The 27,240-nt window shown below is 41.9% G+C and overlaps 1 protein-coding gene across 1 annotated transcript in view; it reads left to right on the top strand.

Annotated features, from left to right (window-relative positions):
- Nucleotides 1-27,240, top strand: part of GC (GC vitamin D binding protein) — a 53,623-nt gene that overhangs the window by 18,145 nt on the left and 8,238 nt on the right. The window contains exon 12 of the mRNA XM_054722128.1: nt 940-1,072. Within this exon, the coding sequence (XP_054578103.1) occupies nt 940-1,072 (133 nt within the window). The remainder of the gene's footprint in view (nt 1-939; nt 1,073-27,240) is intronic.

The following is a 27,240-nucleotide window of genomic DNA, read 5'->3' on the forward strand; positions in this document are numbered from 1 at the left end:
CTCAATTCCATATACATGTCCTAGAATTGATTTTAAGGTTGTGAAATTAGAGAAGATTAGAGCTATTCCATCTAAGTATTTGAAATCCCTCCCCCCTACTTTTTCTCCCCACTCTCTGAGTTCCTTATGGTCTCACTTGCCTTTCCTTCCACCTGGAACCAACTCATTTCAATAATGCTTTCAGGAGCAAACTAGTCCCCTGACCCTCTTACTCTTTTCCAGCATCCACCTTGCCAACCCCAACTCCAACTCGAGATAAATGTGGGTCTCTTCCACCTCCCATTGCCTACTACTGGGCTGGAAAATATTCCTAGAGAAAGTCATAAAGCCAGGCGGAGTGTCCACCATGAGGGTAGAGTTACCAAGATCGTAGACAGTTCAAACTGGGAAAGAATCAAGTGAATTCAAGTCCAAGTACCACCTTGGCAGTGAGATGGAGAGCTGGTCAATAGCAGAACTAAAAACAAGAGCCAAAGATCCCTGACCTTGTTTTCCAGCATAGTTGATGAGGCAAACTGAAGGGGAAATTGTTCAAAATAGGAGAGAAGAGAAAAAGCATTACAGTGGCATGAATTTCTGTAAGGGAAATGTCCTTGAAGGAGCTTGAAACTTAGAAGTGGAGAGAAGATGAAAGGTTAAGGAAAACAAGGAAGTATCCACGATGATGTAATTGAGTGAGTGAAAGGGGAAAAGCTGGAATTCAAGTCAGCAGCAATTTGTATGTTTACTTTCATGATCTTAAAAGAGGCACAGATTTTACTTTCTAATCTCAAATTGAGTTATTGAAGATAGTTCCCCAAATAGATACATAATTTTCTGGAGAGGAGCAAGTATTTATATTTTCATTTTTTATTGTACCAGATCTTAAATGGCTATCTTTTGCATTAGAAACCTTTATAGAATACATCTATTAAACCTTACCATAAAACGGTCTTTCAGACTGACAGAGCGATTGAGAGCAAAACTGCTAGATGCCCCAGACACAGAACTGGAAGAACTGGTTGACAAGCGCTCAGATTTTGCCTCCAAGTGCTGTTCCATCAACTCCCCTCCCCTCTACTGTGACTCTGAGGTAAGAAAATTTGATAATCCATTATCCCTGCACAGTTTTTAAAGACTCATGCACTCAGATTTACTCATTTCTTTTTGTTATTGAAATGTCATTACGTCTTTTTCTGTTGCTGTGATAACTTTGTTGTATTTACAATAAAAGAAAAATGACTGTTTTCATGCTATGCTAATTTAAAAGCAAATTGAGGGAGTTGCAAAACTTAGGAAATTTTACACTTTTAAAGAAAAAAAGTGTGAATACAGACAGCAAAGCGCAATGTTTTTCAAATTGTAGATTGTAACCTGTTAACAGCTTTTTTAAATGAAAGAAGAGAAAAAAGAAGACTGTAGGAATATTAATCCATCTAACAGCATGGTTAAATATTTTGTGAAAATTTTATTTCATATATGGTGTGTATGTATGTGTGTGTGTGTATATGTGTGTGTGTGTGTGTGTATATGTGTGTGTGTGTGTGTGTGTGTGTGTGTGTGTATACAAACAACTTGTATATACCAATAGGTAGATTGATTACTAAGTTAAAAAAAAAAAAAAAGACACAGAGCTGCCATTTGACCCAATGATCCCACTTCTAGGAATATATTCTAAGAATCCCAAAACACCAATCAGAAAAAATATACAAACCCCTATGTTCATCACAGCACTACTTATAATAGCTAAGATCTGGAAACAGCCCAAGTGCCTAACAGATGAGTGGATAAAAAAGACGTGGTACATTTACACAATGGAACACTATGCAGCAGTAAAAAAAGAAGGCTCTCTTACCCTTTGAGATAGCATGGGTGGACCTGGAGAGTATTATGCTAACCAAAATAAGCCAGAGAAAGACAAGAATCACATGATCTCACTCATATGTGAAATATAATGATCAAAATAAAGTGATGAACAAAATAGATCCAGAGACATAGAAGCATGGAACAGGTTGATGAATCTCAGAGGGAAGGGGGCAGAGGGGCCAGGAAGAGATTAACAAAAGAACTTATATGCATGCATGCATAACCCATGGACGCAGACAATAGTGTGGTGAAGGCCTGAGGGGAAAGGTGTGGGGTGGAGAGGGTCAATGGGGGACAAAAAGGAGACATCTGTAAAACTTTTAACAATAAAGATAGAATATTTTAAATGCAATAAATGAGAAATTTTAAAATATAGATGCTTTTAGGAAAAATGGATCATACCATACCTTATACCAGGGGTCCTCAAACTTTTTAAACAGGGGGCCAGTTCACTGTCCCTCAGACCGTTGGAGGGCCAGACTATAGTTTAAAAAAATACTATGAGCAAATTCCTATGCACACTGCACATATCTTATTTTGAAGTAATAAAACAAAATGGCAAAAACACCCGCATGTGGCCCACGGGCCATAGTTTGAGGACGCCTGCCTAATACCTTAATTATTAAAATAATTATTTAATTTTCAATTAAATGTATTGGGGTGACATCCTACATAATTAAAGGGTAATATGTAAAATACCATCACTCCGCTACACCCACGATTGGGCAGGCAGGAAGCACGGGGGGCGGGACTCAGGGTGGCCGGGGTGGCCGATTGGGCCGGCGGAAGGCAAAGGGTGGGCGGCGGGTGGCGTGGACGGAGTGTCAGCGAGTGTCAGCAAGTGTCAGCAGTGCGGATCAGCCCTCGCGTCTCTGAGTGGTGGCTGAATGGGGCCGGCCGGACGCTGAGCTCGCGTCGCCAGTGGGGTCAGTGGGACACTGAGCTCGCATTGCCAGCAGTGGCGCAAGCTCAGCATCTGCGCCATGGCTGTGCTGCAGCACAGAAGGGGCCTCTGGAACAGCGAGCCCATGTCCCCGCCCCGGCCAGCCTTGCGGCAGAAGTGAACGGGCCTGTGGGGCCTGGAGCTCAGCATCCGCGTGGCAGGGGAGGAACCAGAAAAATGAATCTTTCCAGTTCCGATGCTGACAGCCCTATGGGTGCCGGGGTCCTCACCTGCAGCCCCCAGTCGCAGCTCATCAGCCCCAGTCGCAGACTGGAAGCCCCCTGCCAGCAGTTCAGATGGGACCAGTGTTGCGCCGTGGTGGTGGGTGTCAGCGGGCATGCTACAGACATCAAATCACTGCCACCGAGGCCACACCCCCCCCCCCCACACACACACACACACTTGCAAGTAGTATGTTCCAAGGAGGTGACTCCTAAGGCAAGGCTCCCATGGCAGCTGACGCTCACCATGCCAGGTGAGGAAGCCAGACCTGAAAGCCCAAGCCCCCGAGTACCCAAACTGCAGGGTGTCGTGGGCCAGGGCCTTGAGGAGGCCCCAGGACAAGCATCTTCCCAAAGGCTGTGCAGTAGGAGGGGAGGAACCTCTAGCTAGAAGCTGGGGTGAGGGATGCTGGCGTCTTTGCAGACCAAGACAGGGCTGAGGGACCCCCCCCCCCCGCACCCTCGTGCACGAATTTCGTGCACCGGGCCTCTAGTTAGTTAATAAGATCATATAGGTTTCACATGTATATTACTATGATACATGTTCTGTACATTTCATTGTGTCCCCACCACCCAAAGTCACATCATCTTCTATCATTATATACTAGTAGCCCCTTGCAGGAAGATTCCTGCAATAGGGATTCCTGCTGAGCTCTCCCCCGCCCTGCCTGCTTGCCTCCCTTCTGCGCCAGCCCCGCCTGCTTGCCTCCCTTATGTGCCGGGCCCGCCTGCTTGGTTCTCCGCAGCTTTGCTCCCTTCTGCAGCGCTTGGCTTCCTTCTAGGCTGTCTTGATATGCAAATTAACCACCATCTTGGTTGGGTTAATTTGCATACTCTCCCTGATTGGCCGGTGGGCGTGGCTTGGGCTTAGCGAAGGTGTGGTCAATTTGCATATTACTCTTTTATTAGGTAGGATTTGGTTCCATTCACCCTTTAATTTAATTTTGCTTCAATGTAACACAAGAAAAAGAAATGCAATTTAATTACTAAAGGTTACACAAATATTTCTTTACCACTAGCTATTTTCTAAAAATTAACAAAGATACTAATATTAAAATGTTGGAGTCATTTTTTATTACAAGTTTTTCTTTTAGACACTATCAATTGGTTTCCAACTCTGAAAGGTAAAGAAATTTGAACACATACTTTCTAGTTTCCCTCCCCACTCCTCCTAATTTGTTAGTTCTTGGGTTCATCTTTCTTTAAACATGATTCCACTACCTCTAGCCCCCAGATCCCTCCCATTCCTGTCTCCCCACTCCCCTCACCCCTTCTCTATATTCTTTCTCCCTTACATGTAGTTGCATAATTGCCAGATCATTTATTTTTTATCTTGTGAGGCATTTTCTGATAGTAGGTGGATTACTGAATTCCTTTCACTGAACCTGAGCTTACTGGTTTCCTCCTATAAAACTAACGTGAGGTTGGTACTTGGTGTCCAATCTTTATGTAGACTGAAGGAGTGGAGGACAGAGGAGAGCCCAGGTCAGGCTGTGTGATCCATTGTTGGTAGACCTGATGTCTGCTTTCTCTAACATTTTGTTACATATCTTACACTAGGATTTTCTCCACCAACTCAGTTTCTATCCTATTTCATGGGAAGATGTCTGTTAGCCTTTTTCATATGCTTTCAGCCCATTTATTCTCATCATCCATCTGACCTGTAACAATCCAGCAGTCAATTCGATTACTAGAAAAGTTGAAAGATAAGGACAGCACTTTCATTCACTATACTGCTAACTTGGAGACATAGTGACAATTCCAAGAATTCTGTTGTCTCACCCATTCCATTTCTGGAATACAGATGCAAAGTTAAGATCAACTCGATGCCAGATGCCATATCAAAATATTTTCCTCCTTTGCCTACTTTTTTTTTCAATATATTTTTATTGATTTCAGAGAGGAAGGGAAAGGAAAAGAGAGATAGAAACATCAATAATGAGGCAGAATCACTGATTGGCTATCTCCTGCAAGCCCCCCTGGGGATTGAGCCTGCAACCCAGGAATGTGCCCTTGACCTTATTCAAACCTGGGACCCTTCAGTCCATAGGCCAACACCCTATCCATTAAGCCCAACCAGCCAGGGCATGCCTACTTCTTTCTGAAGTTCATGATATTAGGTTTCATCCCTCCCCCTCTCTGCTGGTGACTGAGATATTTTGAGTGGGTTTTATTATTGTTTGTCATGTGTTAGAGAAGTATCATTTATGATGCGTTTTTTACTCATTTTTTGCACATAATTTACCTATAATGTAAAAGCAAGTACCACTTAGTCTAATTAATTAATGCCAGTTAGAAGCTTTAACTATAAGTTAAAGAATGCCCCCCCCCCAAGAAGCCATATGAATTTTTATTCATTTATAAAAACATGAAAGCAATGAAGCCTGGTTTCATTTTATTGTTCTATTATTTTGAATTCTGTTTATCTTATTTATTGTTGTATTAGAGCACACTTAAAATACCCAAGAACTTAATTTTAAAAATCATATATAAGTTTAAATGTGGGAAGAAGACTGTAAGAGCACCTATAATATTTCACTCAGTACTTCCTTCTGGAGATCATTCAACCTCCATTTAAATACCTACAAGTCAATTTTCTCCTTGAGGTAGCCTATTTCACTGCCAGATAGCTTCTCTTATGAGAATATTATTCTGCTAATTAAGCTATAATTTCTCCTGAGTCTAGTCTGGGTTTCTCTATCAACCAGAAAAAGTCTATTCTGTTCTTAATAGCAGTTTTAAATATTTGAAGTGACTTTTTAAAAATTAGGCAGTATAAAGTCTGGAAGATGGAGGTGGGTGGGTGGGAAGAGATCAGCCAAACAACTTGTATGCATATATGTGTGGACACAGAAGATAGTGTGGTAAAGGCGTGGGGCGGGGTAGGCTAGAAGGGGTTAATGCAGAGGTGAGGGGAACATATGTAATACTTTCAACAATAAAGATTTAAAAATAATAAAATAAAGGCTTGAACTATGCACACCAGTTCTCTTAATAATTTAGTGAGGTTTTATTTGTTTTGTTTTTCACTGATAGTGTCTAATAAAGTCTTAAAATGTCTAACAAAGTCTTAATCTGTTTGACAAATTGAGCTATATCATCTTGTTCATTTTTTTATACTCTTAGAGATTCTGATTTCTCTTCTAATTTCTACATTTACTCTCTAGTCCCAAATCTAATTGCTAATCTTATTTGTAAGTGTTTATAAAGTCAGAATTCCAGATGAAATGAGTACAGTAGGATAAATGCCTATTCTTTAAATCTGGCTGAGAAATATATATTTACCTTTAAAATACTGGATATCAATATTATGCTTTTGTTATTAGTTAAATTAGGGCTGAAATCTGACCAAGTAAAATTCAAACCAAGTAAAATTCTAAACAAACAAAATAAAACCAACCTGAAAGATTTAGAGTGTTGGAATATTTTTGTCATTATCGACATGAAAACATTTAGCATTAAAAATTAAATTAAGCAGTTCCTTCCTTTACTACCAGTTTGCTTTTGGTAATGTAACAGGTAAATTTAGGTTGCCTTATCCCAGAAAAATAAAATCATCTTACCAGCAGAATTTGCTCTGAGGATCTAATTCGGTTATTGAACAAAAGAAGCAAAGTCTAAATATCTAAATATTTTTTACATTCTGTCAAATATATCACTTTTGTAACTCTTCCCCAGTCCCTGTGATCTCTAATAAATACAGTTTTCTTTTTTGACATCATAAAAGACAAACAGCTTTATGCACAAAATTCATGCTTCCTTCGCTCAAACATATTGCTTTTCATTTCTTTGAGTTGCTTTTCAGTGTATTTTTCATTGTAACATATTGTAATTTAAAAACTATTTTCAACTATAATGATGAGAAGGCAAGTGTTTAACTTTCTATTTTCTTGCTTGATGAGCCAGTACATTTATAGCAGTGGTACTGCTGAGTAGCCAATCTTTCAGTAACTGCTAAAGAAGGGTGAGATGAATGGAGCTATGGAGACACTTGTGCACATTTGATTACTTAGAGCTCTCAGAGGTTGGCCCTCTGCTGTTTCCATTAACCTTTTGGATAGTCTTTCTCCATTGATCTCATAGCTAGATAAGCAAGATCACTGCTGGCTTCTGACTTCATGTTCTGGTGAAATCTGGAAGAACAGCATTCACTTTAATATTCTCAAAGCTAGTATGTATATTTGTCCCACTTATCCTATAACATCTGAATTATAATTTACTAGAGGCCCGGTGCACAAAATTCGTGCACAAGGGGGTGTGGCCAGCCTGCAAACCACCATAGGCCCTTCACCCAGGCCGCCCCACACCCCAAGGGAACCCCCACCCTGATCCGGGACACCCTTTAGGGCAAACCAGCTGGCCCCCACCCCTGCATCAGGCCTCTATCCTATCTAATAAAAGAGTAATATGCAGATTGACCATCACTCCAACATACAATATGGCTACCCCCGTGTGATCAAAGATCCTGCCTCCATGTGGACATAAGATGGCCACCACAAGATGGCCAGCAGGGGAGGGCAGTTGGGAGGCACCAGGCCTGCAAAGGAGGGCAGTTGAGAGGGATCAGGCCTGCAATGGAGGGCAGTTTGAGGCAATCAACCCTGCAGGGGAGGGCAGTTAGGGGTGACCAGGCTGGCAGAGGAGGGAAGTTGGGGGCAAACAGGCTGGCAGGGGAGCAGTTAGGCATCAATAAGGCTGGAAGGGGAGTGGTTAGGGTGTGATCAGGCTGGCAGGCAGAAGCGGATAGGGGCAATCAGGAAGGCAGGCAGGCGAGCAGTTGGGAGCCAGCAGTCCTGGATTGTGAGAGGGATGTCCGACTGCCCATTTAGGCCTGATCCCACTAGGATCAGGCCTAAATGGGCAGTCGGACATCCCTCGAGGTGTCCCAGATTGGAGAGGGTGCAGGCTGGGCTGAGGGACAACCCCCCTTCATGCACAAATTTCATGCACCAGGCCTCTAGTTTCAAATAAAATACGACATAATTAATAGATTCAATTCTATCCTCTAAATTTTTTATATGAGGCAAACTCAGTTTATTTCAGTATTTTTGTCATTTTAAAATACCTAGATATTTAATAATTTTTTTATTATTTAATTCAGCAATGTTCTAAAGATTTAAGTTACCAAAGATTTTGGAAAATTATACATGAGGCTGGCAAATATCCCCACCTGTCATGCAGAAGGCTGATGAAAAGTCAGGGGGAGGAGGGAGAAAGCCCATAGCCATTTGAATGTAAAACTGCTACATTCTTCCTTAGAGATAACATCTATTATTATGGCTGTGGCTTCTCTGGAAATGTCCCTTTCCTCCAACAGAGAGCACAACCAGTCTCCTCTTGAGTGACTGGACTTTCATTATTAATACAGTTATAATTATTACTGAAAAGCTTTATTACAAATTCTTCATTTTAGTTACATTCATTTATTTATGTTTTAACAATTTTAAGATTTTTCAAGCCAATTATTATTATCCAAGGCGTTTTCTTTTGGCAAATTCTGTAACAGATGACTTACTGACTTTCAATGACTTTAATGTTAAAGTATTATTTTATTTTTATTTTATTAAAATGGGAGTGCCCCTGGACCTGTGAGTCAACTTTAAGAATGTGTTCCATTATTATTCAAGAATGAGCTTTTATTATGGAAACACTAATCTTGTTGCCCAAACCTAGCCTGTATATTTTCCTTGTGTCATTTTAGCCATTTTTAAAAGAAAAAAAACAGTCTTGTCCTGACTGGTTTGGCTCAGTGGATAGAGTGTTGGCCTGTGGACTGAAAGGTCCCAGGTTCGATTCTGGTCAAAGACATGTACCTTGGTTGCGGGCACATCCCCAGTATGTGCAGGAGGCAGCTGATCGATGTTTCTCTATCATCGATGTTTCTAACTCTCTATCCCTCTCCCTTCCTCTCTGTAAAAAATCAGTAAAAGATATTTTTTTTAAAAAAGAGAAAAAACAGTCTTGGGTTTATTCTATAGCATCTGTGAAGAGATAGGGCTCAGTCCAAGTGGCCACCTAAAATTGGGCATGCCTTCTCTTAAGCTAGCCTTTTTCTCTTCATGGGTACAGAAATCCCAGACATATCCCTAAATTGTAAGAAATGTCTCATTTATCCAAATTTCAAATGATGGACTGGGAAATAAAAACATGGCAAAAATGAGACTTTTAATAGCACTCCTGGTAGTGGGCATTCATTTTACAGGATCACCAAAAGACCTAGTAATTAGTGGGCTGGGGCCTCTTTTAGTTATTTCCCTTTGTCTAGGGAATTTTCCTAGAACCTGTGTACCACTCATATTCTTTCTCCCTATCCCCACATCCTGTTTGCTTTGGGGAAATTTAGTAATGGCCTGTCCATCTATTGTTTCTTTTCTATTAAATTAAATTAAAGGCATGCTTAACCTTTTGCACTCGGATGTCGAGTGTGACTCGACACGGTTAGCACTGATAGCAGGAATCGAGAAAAAAGCAAGCGAGTGCAAAGGGTTAATAAACTAACAATAAATAACAAAGACAGATAAAACAACAATCAACAGACAAGCACCAATAATATTTAGACAAGACTTAATAAATCAGAGTTCTTTTCATGGATCTTATCCTATTCTGCTCTCCATAGCATTGACTGGCCTCAAGTTATTTTAGCTAAAAGCTGCCTGTTCCAAGGCATCATATGGTAATTTTTAGACAATGCATTAAAAAGTCGTTTTGTAAAATGACTGTCAGCCCCATTTTCTCTAGCTGTTGAGCCTTTCCACACTAGAGGCAGAGGATCCAGGGCCTTAGGTATTACAGACTTTTGATCCCCAATATGAATTGGGCATAATGGAGTTCGAACAAGAGCCCACCTAGTTAAAGATGACAAGGGCACTTGTTTTCCTTGAGTCTGATGTAAGAGAGTGCCTTTTGACATTTTAATTCCTTTAACCTTGAGCATACAAGCTAAAAATTTACAATGATGTTTTTGCCTTTTACTCAAATTCTTCCCCATTATAGCTGGCTGAAATAAATACGTTCCCACCCACTTATGGCTCACAACTCTGAAGCTGGCACAGGCTTTCCCAACTTTTCAGTGAACTTCCCACCTTTCTGGTGAATTTCTTCTTTTTTTGCTCAGGCAAATCTTCTTCTCCAGGTCCCTGTTTGGGTGCCAGATTTTAATGCCACATCCATTTGTGGCTAGGGTTCCAGATCTAGAGAAGGGGCCATGCACAAACGGATGCACTAGACAAGAAATATGAATTTAGAAGGCTTGGGGGGCCAGGCAGAAAACCTTCCTCCAAAACTCGGTCCTGTCTGCTTTTATTCACTTGAATACACATTTGCCCTTTTAGGAGTGCAAACAGGCATATCAAAGGTAAAATTTGGTAAACAGTAAAAGGATTATCAGGTTAGAGGATTGCCTTGAGACATTTGGCCAACAGTAGGGCAATATTATGCTGATTTTCAGCCCTGCTGAATATCAAAGTCCATTAGCCTTCTAGTGGAACTTTTGAATAATTATGCTAACTACTGTTGGTCTTTGCCTTTAGCACTTTGTCCAAGTGTTCTCATCCATGAACATGCCTTTAATCTCCATCTCTACCTCCATTCAGGATCTCTCCCCACAGTACCAAGCTGTTTATCATTGCTTCTATTCTTACTGCTTTGGTTCTCCTGTATCACTTGCAGTTTTCCTAAGTATATTAGACTTGCTCTTACCTTACGGCTTTTGCACATGAAGACTCATCCTGCATTGCCCTATCTTCCTTCTATAACCTGTCTTTCACCAAGACTCAGGATTCAACTTAGATCTTTCCTCTGGGAATCCTTGCATGGCACTCAAATTCTTCTGTTGCCTCTTAACATTCTGTGCACACCCAATAATTAGCACTTATTTTTCTCTTGTCTATTTTTCATAGGACACTATAAATTCTTCAAGGGCAGAGATGGTGTAAAACTAAATGTGAAGGGTGGCCAATAAAAAGTTCAATATAAAACTGCATTTTAACAAGAATCCTTCTCTTTAATCAAGGTTCAAATTGTGTTTACCTTCATAATCTAGTAGTCTACAAATAAAACGCTTCATGAATAATTAGATAGCATTTTTTTTTTCATTCTAGATTGATGCTGAAATGAAAAATACCCTACAGGACTGATGCATATATATTATCTTAGGTAAGTATTGTTTGTAAAGGCAGAAAACAAAACAAAAAACCATCCAGCTTTGTGCAATGTATCTTAAAAATCTTAGAATAAATAATTTGATAGTGTTCTTCCCATTCTAACTGTTCTCTATTCAAACTCATGTTACGATGAGAATATTAAGCATCTGGAAATGTTAAGGAGCTTACAGAAGTATGCACAACCAACTTCTGGCAGATTTAGGACTAGAATCTGGGTCCCCAGTCGGGTACTAGATCCTACATAATAAAAGCCTATTATGCTAAGTGTCCAGTTGCCTGGTCATCTGGTCATCCATTCAACCAATCAAAGCATAATATGCTAATGATATGCTAAGCCTGCCCAACCACTCACTATGATGTGCACTGAGCACTAGGGGGCAGACGCTCTGACTGGTAGGTTAGCTTGCTGCTGGGGTCTCTCCCTAAGTGTACATGATGATTTTATATGCAGGTCTTGGGATTTCCTACATTTTTTATTCTGGACTCATTAGGTGAGCCATGGTGGATATATGGGTCATGCTAGACAGGTTTATCTTGAAACAGAAAAATAACTTGACTACTGAATAGTGTTATATAATTGCTGCCCATTAGCTCTGTGTTTCTAATATTCATTTTCATTATTCTCGTAGACCTAGAGTTGGAACCTTCCTGGAAACGCCATCTGAGGCCTAACCTAGGCCAAACCAGGGCTCTCAGGGAGACAACTTGGTACTCCCTGATTTTCATCAGCTCCAGTACAATAAATATGATGATTTGTTATCAAAATAAATTGAAATACAATGCAAACCATAAATGCTTCTGAGGGTAATATACAATGCAGCCCTCCAACACTGTCCCTGTGATTTTCACAAAGATACCACAGTAGGCAGCCTCAACCTCACAGCCCCTGCTTTTTTCTAGATCTCTGCTGGGTCTCTCTATAATACTCACCACTTTAAGCATCCACTTTACAATTCCCAACACACTAAGCTCCATTTCTTGATTGCTTCTTAGGCTTAGGTGGTATTAAGGAAAAGTTAGCCAGCCTTCCACCAGAAATAGCCTAAGATGGCACACTTCTAAAAGGAGAAGGAAGTGGAGGAGGAGAAGAAGGAGAAGGAGGAGGAAGAGGAGGAGGAGGGAGAGGAGGAGGAGGAGGAGAAAACTCTTTGAGAATACCTTCTTGCTCCCAGCTGCAAATTGTATGGCATTAGTTAGGTAGTACCTGCCTTGCAAAAAATAGAAAAATAAATCTTTGTGGGCTGAAAACATTTAATTTTACTAAAGATTACTCCTAAGAGCAATTTGAGTCAAAGTTCTAGACATCTTAAGCTTGATTTAATTAACTAACTAACTATATATATATATATATATATATATATATATATATATATATATACACACACACACACACACACACACACACACTATAGATTATATTCTATGTGCTTTCTTTGCCCAGAGAAAATGAAGGTGTTCTAACTTAACATATTTTGCTTTGAAAGAAAGATTCTATTTTAAGAATAAATACCTCTCTGAAACCAATACAAGTCAAGGAAAACCTATATTTACAATTAATTGCCTCAATGAATTCAAGTTCACTAATGGGAGATACAGAGTTACATGTAGAGATGAACATATTTTATAGCAAATATAACTGCAGGCACATTAACCAAAGTCATCCCTGATGACTCCTCAAGATTCTAAGTCCCAGTATGGAGCATTTCATCAACTAAGCCAAGGTCAAGCACCCAACATGTAAACTGCCAAGAACTGATAATAAAATGCCTGCCCCTTTCAGCTTCTATAGAACGTATAGTCCTACCTCCCACGAACGTTTCAAAATGAGAAATTAACCTCAAATAAAGCAGTTCATCAGATGCCACGAAGTAGCAAAGCCAACAAACTATCCACTACATATCCAGGGCAGCATTTTTTAATTTTTTAAAATGATATTTTCCTTCCAAAATTACCTTGCTGAAGCTTCAAAACCTACTCTGGGATGTAGGCATCAGTAATAAAAGTATGAGGAGAATGAGACTCCATAAAGGCAAATGAAAGTAAAACAGTTCGTAAAGAAAAAACAAAAAACAGATTTAGCTTTCAATTCCAGCATGCTATGCAAAATTAATGGGGATACTTGAAGAGTATCCCTAGTCAATTTGGTTTTTGAAACAAACATAGCATATCACCCTGGGAGAGTCACAATTTACTGCATACAATTTAGTTTTTCCTGAATTTAACCGTTGACCCCTTTCCTTAGATATCACCGAGAATTACTGGTCTGAGAAATTAATTTTGGAAAAGTCTCTTGTTCTTGAGAAATTACATTTATGAATTGTTCAGTAACTACTAAAAACTAGTCCATTTTGGCCACATATTTTTATGGCTAAGTAGGTAGAACCATGAGATTTTTGTCACAAAGTATTCACTAAATATTATATGACTGGTTGAAAGCGGTGTTCTCATGATTCCCTGGATATCTTTTCCAAGAAGTTCTGAACACTTTTTACCATTTTTTTTATAGTAAGAATCACTGGCCTAAATATTTCATCAGCTTAGTACAGAAGTTTTAATTTTAAACCTTATATGCATTATTATGCCTGCATTCATTCCATTTTGTAGGCAGCTGAGACCTTTTGAGATATTGCCAAAATCCAGGCTTACTTCCTAATCGCTTCCCAACATTAAAGAAATGTTTTTGAATGCCCATCTCCTCTCACCCATAGCTGATTCGACTGGCTAAAGTCAGTTATATATAAGTAGTCCTCAATTTTTTATACCTTATATACCACCTTTGTTCAAAAACCTGGCACCTCACTATGATAGACGCAAACAAACAGAAGTCTACTTTGTTTCTAAGAATGACACTTATACAATGCATCAGTCAGTTTTCCGAGAAATAAAATTAATAGGAGGCAGAGGGATAGAGAGTTTCAGGAATCAGCTTACCCAACTGTGAAGCCTGCAAGTGTGAAGTCGCTAAGGCAGGCCAGCATGCAGGGTTTTCACGTCACAGTCTCAGAGGAGAATGCTCCTAGACCAGTGGTCGGCACATTCATTAGTCAACAGAGTCAAATATCAACAGTACAACAATTGAAATTTCTTTTGAGAGCCGAAAACCGACTTCTGCGCATGGGCCATGAAGTTTCAATCACACTGTACGTGCGTGCCCGCACGTGGTATTTTGTGGAAGAGCCACACTCAAGGGGCCAAAGAGCCGCATATGGCTCGCAAGCCACGGTTTGCCGACCACTGTCCTATACGAACCCTCATCTTTTGTTTTCAGGGTCTTCTACGGATTGGATGAAGCCCACGTGCATCCTCAAAAGTAATTGTTACTTAAAGGCAGCTGGTTATAGATGTTAATCACATCTACAAAATATCTTCAGAGCAACATCTAGACCAGTGGTCGGCAAACCGCGGCTCGCGAGCCACATGCGGCTCTTTGGCCCCTTGAGTGTGGCTCTTCCACAAAATACCACGTGCGGGCGCGCACCTACAATGCGATTGACACTTCGTGGCCCATGCGCAGAAGTCGGTTTTCGGCTCAAAAGAAATTTCAATCGTTGTACTGTTGATATTTGGCTCTGCTGACTAATGAGTTTGCTGACCACTGATCTAGACTGATGCTTAGCTAAACAAATGGGCGCCATAGCCTGGCCAAGCTAACCCATAAAACTTAACCATCACATACAACTTCTGTTATTTTTGTTGTCCTTTACAAGGTTTAAAGTCTTTCAAGTTTCACTACTAACTTCCTGTGTTTTTCTGGATTCCTAAGTCATCCCACAGGTGATTTTTAAACCATCACCTGGGAACTATCCCCTCAAAAGGTCTACACAGGATTAGCGTATTAATTAAGTCTTCACCTTGAAATTCTCGGGAAAAACAAAGCTCCTGTTTATGGAGATTTTAATTCAAAAGCATAACAAGGGGAAAGCATTTCTATTTTGTCATTTAATTCAACAGCAATATGCTCTAATAAATCAAGAATTTAATCACCTTGACAGTTTACCCACTTTGGAGATAAATAGCTAAAAATAAAAGCTCAGAGAATTGTCTCTTTATGCCTCTGGTCTCCCCTGTGTGCACCTCTTCCCACCACATAAGTCTCAGCCCCACCCAACTTCTCCACCAGTGATTCTTAACCTTAACTACACATTAGAATCATCTAGAAGAATTTTGAAGGGACACAAAACAAAAGAGTGGAGCTGAGAACCAGCCCCCACTCAGAAATTTGGATTTAATCACTCTTAATTGGAAACTGCTGTGCAAACCAGCCTGCAAATAACTGCTTTAGAAGCTTGGCACCCTCACCCAAATTAAAAAAAAATAAAAGCATCTGAGGTCAACCAATTAAGCACCTGTTGGCTAAGTGACTGATTATATCACACAAGGGTGAATTTCTGACACAGCTTTATCTCAGTCAGCCATTGCATTATGAGAATTGTGTCAATTATAAAATGAAATTTTTGTCTTCCATTAAAGAAAACCTGACCATAGATACTCAAGTAAAAGATGGCCTCTCCCAGTGGCTCCTTCATCCTTGTCCATTTCTTCCAGGCTCTGGAATATTCTTTTCTTCATTAAACTAACAGGGTACTTAATTGTTCCTTCAACCACACCCACAACCACAAGGCTCCTACTTTCATTAATTTGAGCTTTGGGACAAATTCTAGTTTGTAGTTAATGATAGTACCTACTTACCCATCCATAGGTCAGGAGTTTGGGATTCCTGTATTGTGTCTACCCCAGGAAGAAATTTCCTAAAAATGTGTGTCCTCACTCTTCAACATCAGAAGTAGGGATCTTTGCATCAGCGTATATTGCGCCATGAAAAGCCTCAGGAAGGCATGCCTGTTTCACGTAAAAAATCTTTGCCTCCACCTTGTGGACAGCAGGTGTAAATGCAGATGGCTGTGCAGAAATCTACCCTGAAAGCAGATCTTCAAGGAATTGACAGCACACAGTCACCTGGGACAGGCTTGCTCTGTGCTACAGCTCCATTTACAACATGAAAAGCTTGAAGCCAAGTTAGCAAGATACAGAATTTTCTATCTTTATTCTCAGGGATGTTAACACTTGTGTCAATTTGGCTGCTTTGTACACACAGACTACATGACTCATCTAATTTTTTCATTTAGTTCCTGAGACTTAATAAATGTGAGACGATATTCAACCCTTTTTACCTCTAAACAGATTGCATTAGTGATGGAAGTACAAATACCTTCTCCACATTTAACTTCTGCTAAGATTAGGTAAGAACATTGTAAAACAAAAAATGGAAAAAGAAAAATTAGTAAATTTTTTACACACTGCTTACTTTTCAAAATACCTTCCTACATTATCTCACCTAATCTTCATCACATCACACAAGGCAGATAATAAAGGTCCTAGTTCATCTCATTTACAGACTAAATGGGTTCAGTGAGATAACACATGAATTAACACCCTAACAGCAAAGAATAGTCTAACGATACCAACACACTTAGCTACTGCTCAGCAGCTCTAAGCTAAAGCAGCTTAAAACAAACTTGCTCCTGAATCTGGGGGTGGACTGGGCCAGGATTGCTCATGCAGTTGCTGTCAAGCAGTGGCTGGGGCTGGGCTACTTTGAATGCTTTTTCTTTCACATGAGCTAGACTGGCCTCAGAGGAATCAAATGGCTGGGGTCTGTAACACCTGGGCTCCTTGGGCATATCTCTAGGTGGTCTATTCAGGGGATCTCCACACAGCAGCCTCAGCACAGCCAGGCTTTTCACATGGAGCTGAAGGTTTTCAGATTGTTCCCCAAGACACACGGAAGTCCAACAGCACCTCCCCCCCTCCCCCCCCCACACACACACCCATCCACAGTTTTACTTCCCATGGTTTCAGTTATCTGTCGTCCAGGTAAAATATTACCTGGAAAGTTTCAGAAATAAACATAAGTTTATTTCTTAAACTCGTAAGTTTTAAATTGTGCGCCATTCTGAGTAGCATGATGAAATCTCACACCACTAACTCCGTCCCTTCCTGGTCAGAAATCATTCCTTTGTCCAGTGTATGCTCCCCACCCCTTAGTCACCACGTAGCCATCTAGGTTATCAGATCTACTGTCCCAGTATCAAGTGCTTGTGTTCCAGTCACCTTTACTTTACTTAATAATGTCCCCAAGCTCAAGAATAATGATGCTGACAATTCAGATATGCCAAAGAGAAGCTGTAAAGTGCTTCCTTCAAGTGGAAAGGTAAAAGTTCTCAACTTAATAAGGAAAGAAAAAAATATGCTGAGGTTGCTAAGATTTATGATAAAAAACAAATCTTCTACCCATGAAATGGCCTAATTTAGAAATTAACTTTACCATAGGTGTGTATGCATAGGAAAAAAAAATTGTACATATCCCATAGGGTTTGGTACTATCCACGGTTTCAAGCATCCACTGGTGGCTTGGGACACATTCCCCAGGGGCAAGAGGGGACTACTGTAATGGCAGGAGCTGTCCTTTCTAATCGACCCTCAGAAGTCTGGCAGCATCACTTCCATTACATTCTGTTCAAGGGGCAGTACAAACACCCATCCACTTTCAAGTGGAGAGGAAATAAACTGCATTTTTTAATGAACAGAGCATCAAATAATTTGTGGATGTTTTATAACCACCATCTCTATGTTAGCTTCATTGACCACTGTGAGGTGGGCACTATTACTATCCACATTAGCTAGATGTGGAAGTTGAGGCACATTGTGGTTACGTTATCCTCCCAAGGTCAAAAACCAGTTTGACTGTTAGGATTTTTAAATCCAGATAGTTTGATTTCAGGCTATCTGTATACTAGTACACTTAACATCTATACATACCCTATTGACATTTAAATTGGTAGCTGGATATACAGGACAATTCTGAAGGCTATTTCACTATCAACCTTAATTACCAGGTTACAAAATAGAAAAGCTTATATTCATATTTCCCTTTATCCCATTTCCACAAGAAAATCATATCCAGCTAGGTCATGTTTTACAGAATACATTATCTTTTAAATGTACATTTACTGAGCATCTAGTCAGCATTACAAAGCACAGCCCCTATCCTCAGAGGAACTCCTTCCTCCTAGGAAAGACAGTCACCTTCACCACCAATGAACCAGGGAGTAAATGACTCAGGCAGGAAGAAGGGAACCCCTGAGGTGAAGATGAGGAGAAAACTCAGTGGGAAGTTTCAAAATCTGAATATCAACACAGGCTCCTTAAGGTAAATTGCTGCTCTCCGCCATTAAACTCAACTCCAGTGGAGGTGACTGTGTAAAGCTTCTTGCCCAATGCAAGGGGCACACGGTCTGTCATTTCCATTTCGCTTCCTGCAGCCCAGAAGCCAAGTCAGCTTTCCTGAAATTCCATCTGGGAACTGAAGTCCAAAAGGACGAGAAAGATGCATCAGTCATCAGCCTCCAGTTGAGAAGTCACCATAAGTTGTTTCGTTTTATATTTCGTGTTTACTTTAGTGATAGGTGGGAAGATGACACGTCAAATAATAATAATTAAAGTAAGTCATGGTGCCACCTGTCCAGTCAGACTCTGGACCACCTACCTGGGCAACTAGGTGGGAGACAGAGTAAGCCTTCAAAGGTCCTCAATTAACCACCAGCTCTAGACCTTTGAGCTTTTTACGTAAGCCCCCTTTTTACTCAAATCTCCTCAAGGTTTCCAGTGTTCTGATAACAATGGATTTGTGTTTTTATTATTATACTAGAGGCCCGGTGCATGGATTTGTGCATTGGTGGGGTCCCTCAGCCTGGCCTGCGGGGTTCAGGCCAAAACTGGCTCTCCAACATCCCCCGAGGGGTCCTGGATTGCAAGAGGGCAGTTATCAGGTGATGCACCCCAGAATCGGGCTCCCTCCTCTCTTCGCCCAATATTATGTCACTTTCTCTCTGTAGCTGTCTTGCTTCTTTCATCTCATTTTACCCTAAGTTTGTCAGTAACTGATGACTTGTGGGCATTTAGCTGCAAAATGCAATTATTTAGCAAACATGATTTACTTAGCCTGGAATCTAGTTGGCCTAGGGCAGGACCCTGCTAAATGTCAGGCTCCCACCCAGACCCTTCTGCCCAGGTGAAGTCCTGTGGCAGCAGGAACCTCCTTCTTCCCACCTGAGCTGCTCCTTCACCTCCTTCCCTCCTCGGAGGTTGCCCGCTGGTTCTAATGTCCACCCAGAAGGAGGGAAGCTGCAGCCAATTTCCCAGCCAAGAGTGGTAGCGGGAAAATTCACTGCCTCTACTGGAAATTGATATTAAGTGGATGGGCTGGTGCGGGCACCAGACATCAGGGCCATAGCCAGTAGGTCCTGCATGTCTCATCATTTAGCTAATCGAGTCAAAAGTTTCTATAAGAGCCAGACCCATGACCTCTGCAATGGGCTAGAGGCCTGGTCTGGAGCCAGACCCGAAGTGGGTATCCAATGGGCTAGAGACCTGGTGCACGGATTCGTGCACCAGTGGGGTCCCTCAGCCTGTCCTGCAGGGATCGGGCCAAAACCTGCTCTCTGGCATCCCCTAAGGGGTCCTGTATTACAAGAGGGTGGTTCTCAGGTGACACACCCCAGAATCGGGCTCCCTCCTCTCTGGTTCTGGGAGCGTCACCTGAGAACTGCAGCTGCCAAGTCACCGCAGCTCAGCAGCTTCTGTGTTGAGGATCTGCCCCCTGGTGGTCAGTGTGCATCATAGCTATCAGTCAGATGGTCGAATGGTCAGCTGGTTGACCAGTCGCTTAGGCTTTTATACATGTAAACTAGTGGCCTGGTGCACAAAATTTGTGCATGGGGGGGGGGGTGTTCCTCAGCCCGGCCTGCACCCTCTCCAATCTGGAACCCCTCAAAGGATGTCCTACTGCCAGTTTGCAGGCACCGGGCCTAAACCGGCAGTCGGACATCCCTCTCGCAATCCAGGACTGCTGGCTCCTAACTGCTCACCTGCCTGCCTGCCTGATTGCCCCTAACCACTCTGCCTGCTGTCCTGCTCACCTCCAACTGCCCCCTGCCATCGGCCTGATCACCCCCAACTTCCCCCTGTGCCAGTGTGCTTGCCCCCAACTGGCCCCCCTGCTGGTCTGCTCACCCCCAACTGCACCCCCGGGCCTGATCACCCACAACTGCCATCCCATCCTGGCCTGATCACCCACAACTGCCCTCCCCTCTTGGCCTCTAACTGCCACTACCTCAGCCCCGCCACCATGGCTTTGTCCAGAGAACGTCTGGAAGGTCTCCTGGAAGGTCTCCCAGTCTAATTAGCATATTACCCTTTTATTAGTATAGATAGAGGCCTGTTGCATGGGTGGGGGCCGGCTAGTTTGCCCTGAAGGTGTCCTGGATCAGGGTAGGGGTTCCCTTGGGGTGTGGGGCAGCCTGGGCGAGGGGCCTGTGGTGGTTTGCAGGCCAGCCACGCCCCCATGGGGTGAGGGTCCCCACTGGGGGGACATGGCCAGCCTGGTTAAGGGGCTGAGGGCCATTTTCAGGCTGGCCAAGACCCCCAGCAGGGACCCCCACCCCATGAGGGTGTGGCCAGCCTGGGTAAGGGGCTGAGGGCTGTTTTCAGGCTGGCCATGACCCCTGGTGACCCAGGCTCCCAGCCCTTCATTGAGCGGCAGCCAGGGCGGGCTGGAAGCCTGGGTCACCCCCAGTGACCCAGGCCCCCAGCCACTCCTTCAGCAGCAGCCAGGGTGGGCAGGAAGCTTGGCTTCCTCCATCGCCGGGGGCAACCCAAGCCTTCTGCTAGCTCCAGCTCCATGGCTGCCGCCATCTTTGTTGGATTAATTTACATATTCACTCCTGATTGGTTGGTGGGCATAGTGGAGGGATGGTCAATTTGCATGTTTCTCTTTTATTAGTGTAGATTTGATATGTTTATCCAGCCTTCAAATTGGGTTAATCCTTTAAGCTGATTTAATTTGGTATTCTCTTTCCCAGAAAAAAATTTTCTTAAAAAAATATATTGGCTGAGAATAGAAGCCAAAGGACTCAATATCTAACTCAAATGTTAGAAGCACATGGATGGGAGGAAATATTTTAGAACAGAAGACACACCAGGAGACCAGATTGTAGCATGTGAACCTATATTCTCTTCCTGTTAGTGAGGCAGCCAACCCCACAGTGATCTTATCACTTCCTCCAAATTACTCCTGCCTGAAACAACATTCTTTTAACTATTCTCCAATTCAGTGTCCTTGAAAATATAACATTAGCCCTGGTTGCAAGTTCGATCCCCAGTAAGGGCACATACATGAATCAATCAATGGATGCATAAAAACGTGGAACAACAAATCAATATTTCTCTCTCTCATCTCACTCTTTCTCCTCTCTCCCTTACTCTCTCTCTAAAAATAAGTATATAAATAAATATAAGAAAAGAAAATATGCCCTAGCTCAGTGGTCGGCAAACTCATTAGTCAACAGAGCCAAATATTAACAGTACAACGATTGAAATTTCTTTTGAGAGCCAAATTTTTTTAAACTTAAACTTCTTCTAATGCCACTTCTTCAAAATAGACTCTCCCAGGCCGTGGTATTTTGTGGAAGATCCACACTCAAGGGGCCAAAGAGTCGCATGTGGCTCACGAGCCACAGTTTGCCGACCACTGCCCTAGCTGGTTTGGCTCATGGATAGAGCGTCAGCCTGCAGACTGAAGGGTCCCAGGTTTGATTTCAGTCAAGGGCACATGCCAGGGTTGCGGGCTTGATCCCCAGTAGGGGGCATGCAGGAGGCAGCCAATCAATGGTTCTCTCTCATCACTGATGTTTCTATCTCTCTCTCCCTCTCCCTTCCTCTCTGAAATCAATAAAATTGACCCAAATCCATAAAAATATATAAATAACAGACCACAGACACTTTCTTAAAAGCCAATCTTGTTAGAAAAGGAATGAGGCAAAGGCCTTTAACAGGGTTGAGATTCAAAATATCTAACAATTGTACAGCATAGGTTCTGACTAGACAGGATAGAACACTGAACAGTAAAAACAGATGATGGCCACGAACAAAATGGCAACTGGCCCAGCCATATTGATGTGGGGGGGGGAGGGTTTGGTCAGGGAGGGGTGTACATCTGAATACTCCCTGGCCATTAGGAAATGGGGTAGCTGAGGTAGTTGGGAAAAGCCTTAGAGAAGGAGAAGACCATAAAAAGATACAGTGAGAGAATCAGAGATAAATTTTACTCATTTAGAAATGTTTTGGATCAACATATTTGCCATTATGACAAAACACACATAAGGCTGGTGGGATAATGTAAGTAGAAATCAAAGGTACACTTGCTGAGCAGAAATGAAATCAAATTTTTTTAAAAATTACTTTCTAAATTAGTAATCTGAGAAGTAGTTCATAGAATAAGTTTAGATATCATAAAATTAATCAGATGAAAATAAGAAACTAATATAAATTCACAATAAGGCCAAAAGTGCTGCAAACTTAATACGGATTGGGCTCTTTTTTCCATACCCAGGTAAATTAAGTAAACACATTATTTGATTTTACACCCAATCATACACAACTTTAAGACAGCTCTTCTGTCCACATTTAGTGAGGTTGCTTTCCTCAATCACCATCCACACTTTCTAGCTTCTGTTTTAAGTCACAACATTCTTACTTCCTAGCCAGGCTGAGAAAGAGGGAATTGTGATTCAGATCTGCCTTATGCAGGTAGAACAGAAAGAAAGGGAATTTAGAGTGAGAGGTCTCTCTTCTCATAATTCACAGCTCATTTTACTCCCAAAGCATTTTACGCCCTGTACTGTGTTGGTCAACAACTATATCTCTTCAGAACTTAAGTGGAAGGAAATATATTTTCCCTCGAAGCTTAAACGAAACAACAGTACTGATTAGTATCTTCTTTAAACCCAGGCACACTTCAGGGCACCATACTTTAGGGTGCCCTATTCTAGGCTTGGTCCAGCCAGAAACCCTCCCCACTGGGCCAGACATCCATGCGGCCAAAGGAACATGACCACACAGGAACCCACTCTCTTCCTCCTTCCAGACTTCACCATAGTACCCAGGATGCCAGCATCTCATGCACACTTCCAACATCTGCACAGGCCTCTTCTCTGGGCAGACCACACTGTCATTGGGCCAAAAGGCAGTTATTTGTAGAGGATGTGAACAGGGTTTTAAAATGTTATCTGATTGATTCGTGGTGCCACTGAGCTAAGACTAGACTTGGATCACTTCAAGATCTCTAAACTAGAGACTCTCAACAATATTTTAATAACTGAAAATTACTGCTCACTATTTGTCAAGCATTGTTCAAAATACATTAACTGCAATATCTCATATTCACACACACAAGTAAACCTCTATGAAACAGCTACAATAATTATTCCAATTTTATAAATCAGAAAACTGACACATAAGGACATTAAGTGACTGGCTACAGGCTACCCGTAAATTGTGGTGCAGCTGGGATTCAAGGTGTGTAGTCTGACCTCAGAGCCCATGTACTCAACTTGGACACCCACTTCTCTGCCCATCGGACATGGTGCTTAATTAAGGAAGAGCAGCTTCTCAAAATTATGCCTGAAATTATGATAAAAGAAACTTTTTATGGTTTGGTCAGAAAGGTATTTTCTATCTACATATTCTAATAGTTAGGCTCATTTCATACATATTTGTTTAGGGTTAAGGGTTTTAAATTTTTCTTTCTTTTAGGTATTATTATAAAACTAGAAGCCCGATGCACAAAGTTTCATGCTAAAATGGGCTTTCCTTTCCCTGGCTGCTGGCACCGCCTTTCCACTCTAGCCCAGCCCCTTTCTGCTCAGGCCCCAGATCCGCCTTTTTTCACTCCAGGAGCCGCCTCTTTTCGCTCCGGCCCCGCCTTCCCACGCTGCCCAGAGGCCCTGAGAAACTGGGGATGGGGCCAAACGCCTGCATGGTCGCCATGGCAATGATGCAAGCGTCCTGCCCCTGTCACTCCACGGCTGTGTATGCAAATTAACCGCCATCTTTGTTGGGTTAATTTGCATATAACTCCTAATTGGCTGGTGGGTGTAGCAGAGGTACGGTCAATTTACATGTTTGTCTATTATTGGGTAAGATTGCTGATAATACAGTGGAATTGTTTAAATGTGTCCAGCATCCTGAAAATTTCAAGATGATAACAAATGATAAGACACTTGATAGTAGCTTCTGCCTATGAGAGAAATACATCCAGAAAATATAGAAAAGAGGTAAAAATCAAGAAAATCTCCAATATGGATGAGATCATCCAAAAAAAGACAAGAACTGCTTTTTCCTAAGAGAAGCCTGTGTTTCTCTCCCTGTTGCTTTTTCAAAAGAACAGTTCTTTTAAATGAATTGTTCTTACCCCCCCCCCAGATATTCAGTACATTGTTTCAGGCAAAAGAATTGAAGAAACGAACTAGAAAATGTGACAAATACAGGAGGCTCCACAATTTTAAGTTACATTAATGGAAGGAAAAATACAAATTTCATGCACAGATTTAAGAAACCAGTTATTAAAGAATATTTATAAGTTTATTGTAATAGATCATGTATGCTTCCTGATATACAAAGTAAATTTATCAAAAGTAGAAATAAAAATCTGTTTTTGAAATAAGCATCTTTGAAAGTTGTTATAAAATTCCTCTACTGTTATGACTGTAATGGTTTAAGGTTTATTTTATACTAGAGGCCCGGTGCACGAAATTCGTGCATGGAGGGGGGTTGTCCCTCAGCCCAGCCTGTACCCTCTCCAATCTGGGACCCCTCAAGGGATGTCTGACTGCCTTTTTAGGACATCCTGATCCCAGGATGTCCCTGGGATCGGGCCTAAACGGGCAGTCGGACATCCCTCTCACAATCCAGGACTGCTGGCTCCCAACTGCTTGCCTGCCTGCCTTCCTGGTTGCCCCTAACCGCTTCTGCCTGCCAGCCTGATCACGCCCTAACCACTCCCATGCCAGCCTGTTTGCCCCCAACTTCCCTCCTCTGCCAGCCTGGTTACCCCTAACTGCCCTCTCCTACAGGGTTGATCACCTCCAACTGCCCTCCCTTGCAGGCTTGGTCCTTCTCAACTGCTCTCCCTTGCAGGCCGGGTGCCTCCCAACTGCCCTCTCCTGCTGGCCGTCTTGTGGTGGCCATCTTGTGTCCACATGGAGGCAAGATCTTTGACCACATGGGGGCAGCTATATTGTGTGTTGCAGTGATGATCAATCTGCATAGTACTCTTTTATTAGATAGGATAATGTACACTATATGCTCTATTAGCCTTTTTAAATTTTATTAACTTTTTGAAAAATACTAATCAGCAATCTAATACCATTCAGTGTAATTCTAGGCTATCCTAAATTATCAAGTGCCCAAGAAAAGGAAATTTATTCTAGTGCTGGCCTAAGAAAAAAGATTATAGATATAGAGGGGTAGACATAGCCATGAAATACATAGATATAGAGGTATAGGCATAGGTATATGTCCATGTTACATCCAGTTTTCCTTTCCGTTAATGTAACTAAAAACTCACTGCCACCTGGCCAGTGTACCTCAGGGGTTGAGTGTTGACCTATGAACCAGGATGTCACAGTTCGATTTCTGGTCAGAGCACATGCCCGGGTTGTGGGCTTGACCCTCAGAAGGAGGCATGCAGGAAGCAGTTGATCAATGATTCTCTCTCATCATTGATGTTTCTATCTCTCTCTCCCTCTCCCTTCCTCTCTGAAATAAATAAAAATATATTTTAAAAACAAAGAATTGAAATCCTCAAAGTTAAAGTATTTAGGAAAATACTTTAACTGGATTTTGTGAATTGAAAGGCCCTTTCCTTTCTCATTGGTGGAATACCGGAAGAGAACTGAACTGCAAGTGCAGAGACCAGAGTTTTATCCCAGTTTTGCTACCACATTGTATGACCTTGGATATTTCATTCAATCTCCCCATTTTCCCATCTGTAAAATATTGGCAATAGACTAAAGAACCTCTATAATTCCTTATTCACCCATTTTCTCTGATAAGAGTATACTTGTGCAGTATCTGAAACTTTTCAAAAATATTAATTACTCAATTGCCCCACTAGATGGTAGCAGATTCCTGGTTACTGTATCATTGTAGGACGACAATTGAACTTTCTGAACATCTCTAACTTCTACCATCAAAAGTTAAGAGAAGGACTTTGCCTTAGTTGTCAAAAGACTTGAGTTTTACTCTCAACTCTGACATTTATTACTAGAGGCCCGGTGCACAAATTCATGCACCGTTGGGGTCCCTTAGCCTGGCCTGTGGGGATCAGGCCAAAACTGGCAGTCAAACAACATCCCCCAAGGGGTCCCGGAGTGTGAGAGGGCACTCTGCAAAGTTGCTGTCGCTCGGCAGCTCCTGCATTGTGTGTCTGCCCCCTAGTGGTCAGTGTGAGTCATAGCTATGGTACTGGCCAGTTGGCCAGTGGCTTAGGCTTTTATATACATAGATAGATTTGTGTGATCTAGGCCAAATGGGCCTTTGGGGTTTCTGCTTACCTTCCATAAAACCAAAGGGCATCTTCTCGATCTAAAACTATGACTGAATACTATAACCATTGCAAGAATAAGACACATTTAAATAGTATTGTCTCCTTTTTCTACCTTGAGACATTTAAACAGTCTGCATTTGTGATAAAGAAAAATTCCATTTTCTATCTACTGAGACCATGAGCTATTTACAACTCTGACATTTATTACTAGAGGCCCGGTGCACAAATTCATGCACCGTTGGGGTCCCTTGGCCTGGCCTGTGGGGATCAGGCCAAAACTGGCAGTCAAACAACATCCCCCAAGGGGTCCCGGAGTGTGAGAGGGCACTCTGCAAAGTTGCTGTCGCTCGGCAGCTCCTGCATTGTGTGTCTGCCCCCTAGTGGTCAGTGTGAGTCATAGCTATGGTACTGGCCAGTTGGCCAGTGGCTTAGGCTTTTATATACATAGATAGATTTGTGTGATCTTGGCCAAATGGGCCTTTGGGGTTTCTGCTTACCTTCCATAAAACCAAAGGGCATCTTCTCGATCTAAAACTATGACTGAATACTATAACCATTGCAAGAATAAGACACATTTAAATAGTATTGTCTCCTTTTTCTACCTTGAGACATTTAAACAGTCTG

This window comes from Eptesicus fuscus, chromosome 2 (assembly GCF_027574615.1).
Source record: "Eptesicus fuscus isolate TK198812 chromosome 2, DD_ASM_mEF_20220401, whole genome shotgun sequence".
Taxonomy (NCBI): domain Eukaryota; kingdom Metazoa; phylum Chordata; class Mammalia; order Chiroptera; family Vespertilionidae; genus Eptesicus; species Eptesicus fuscus.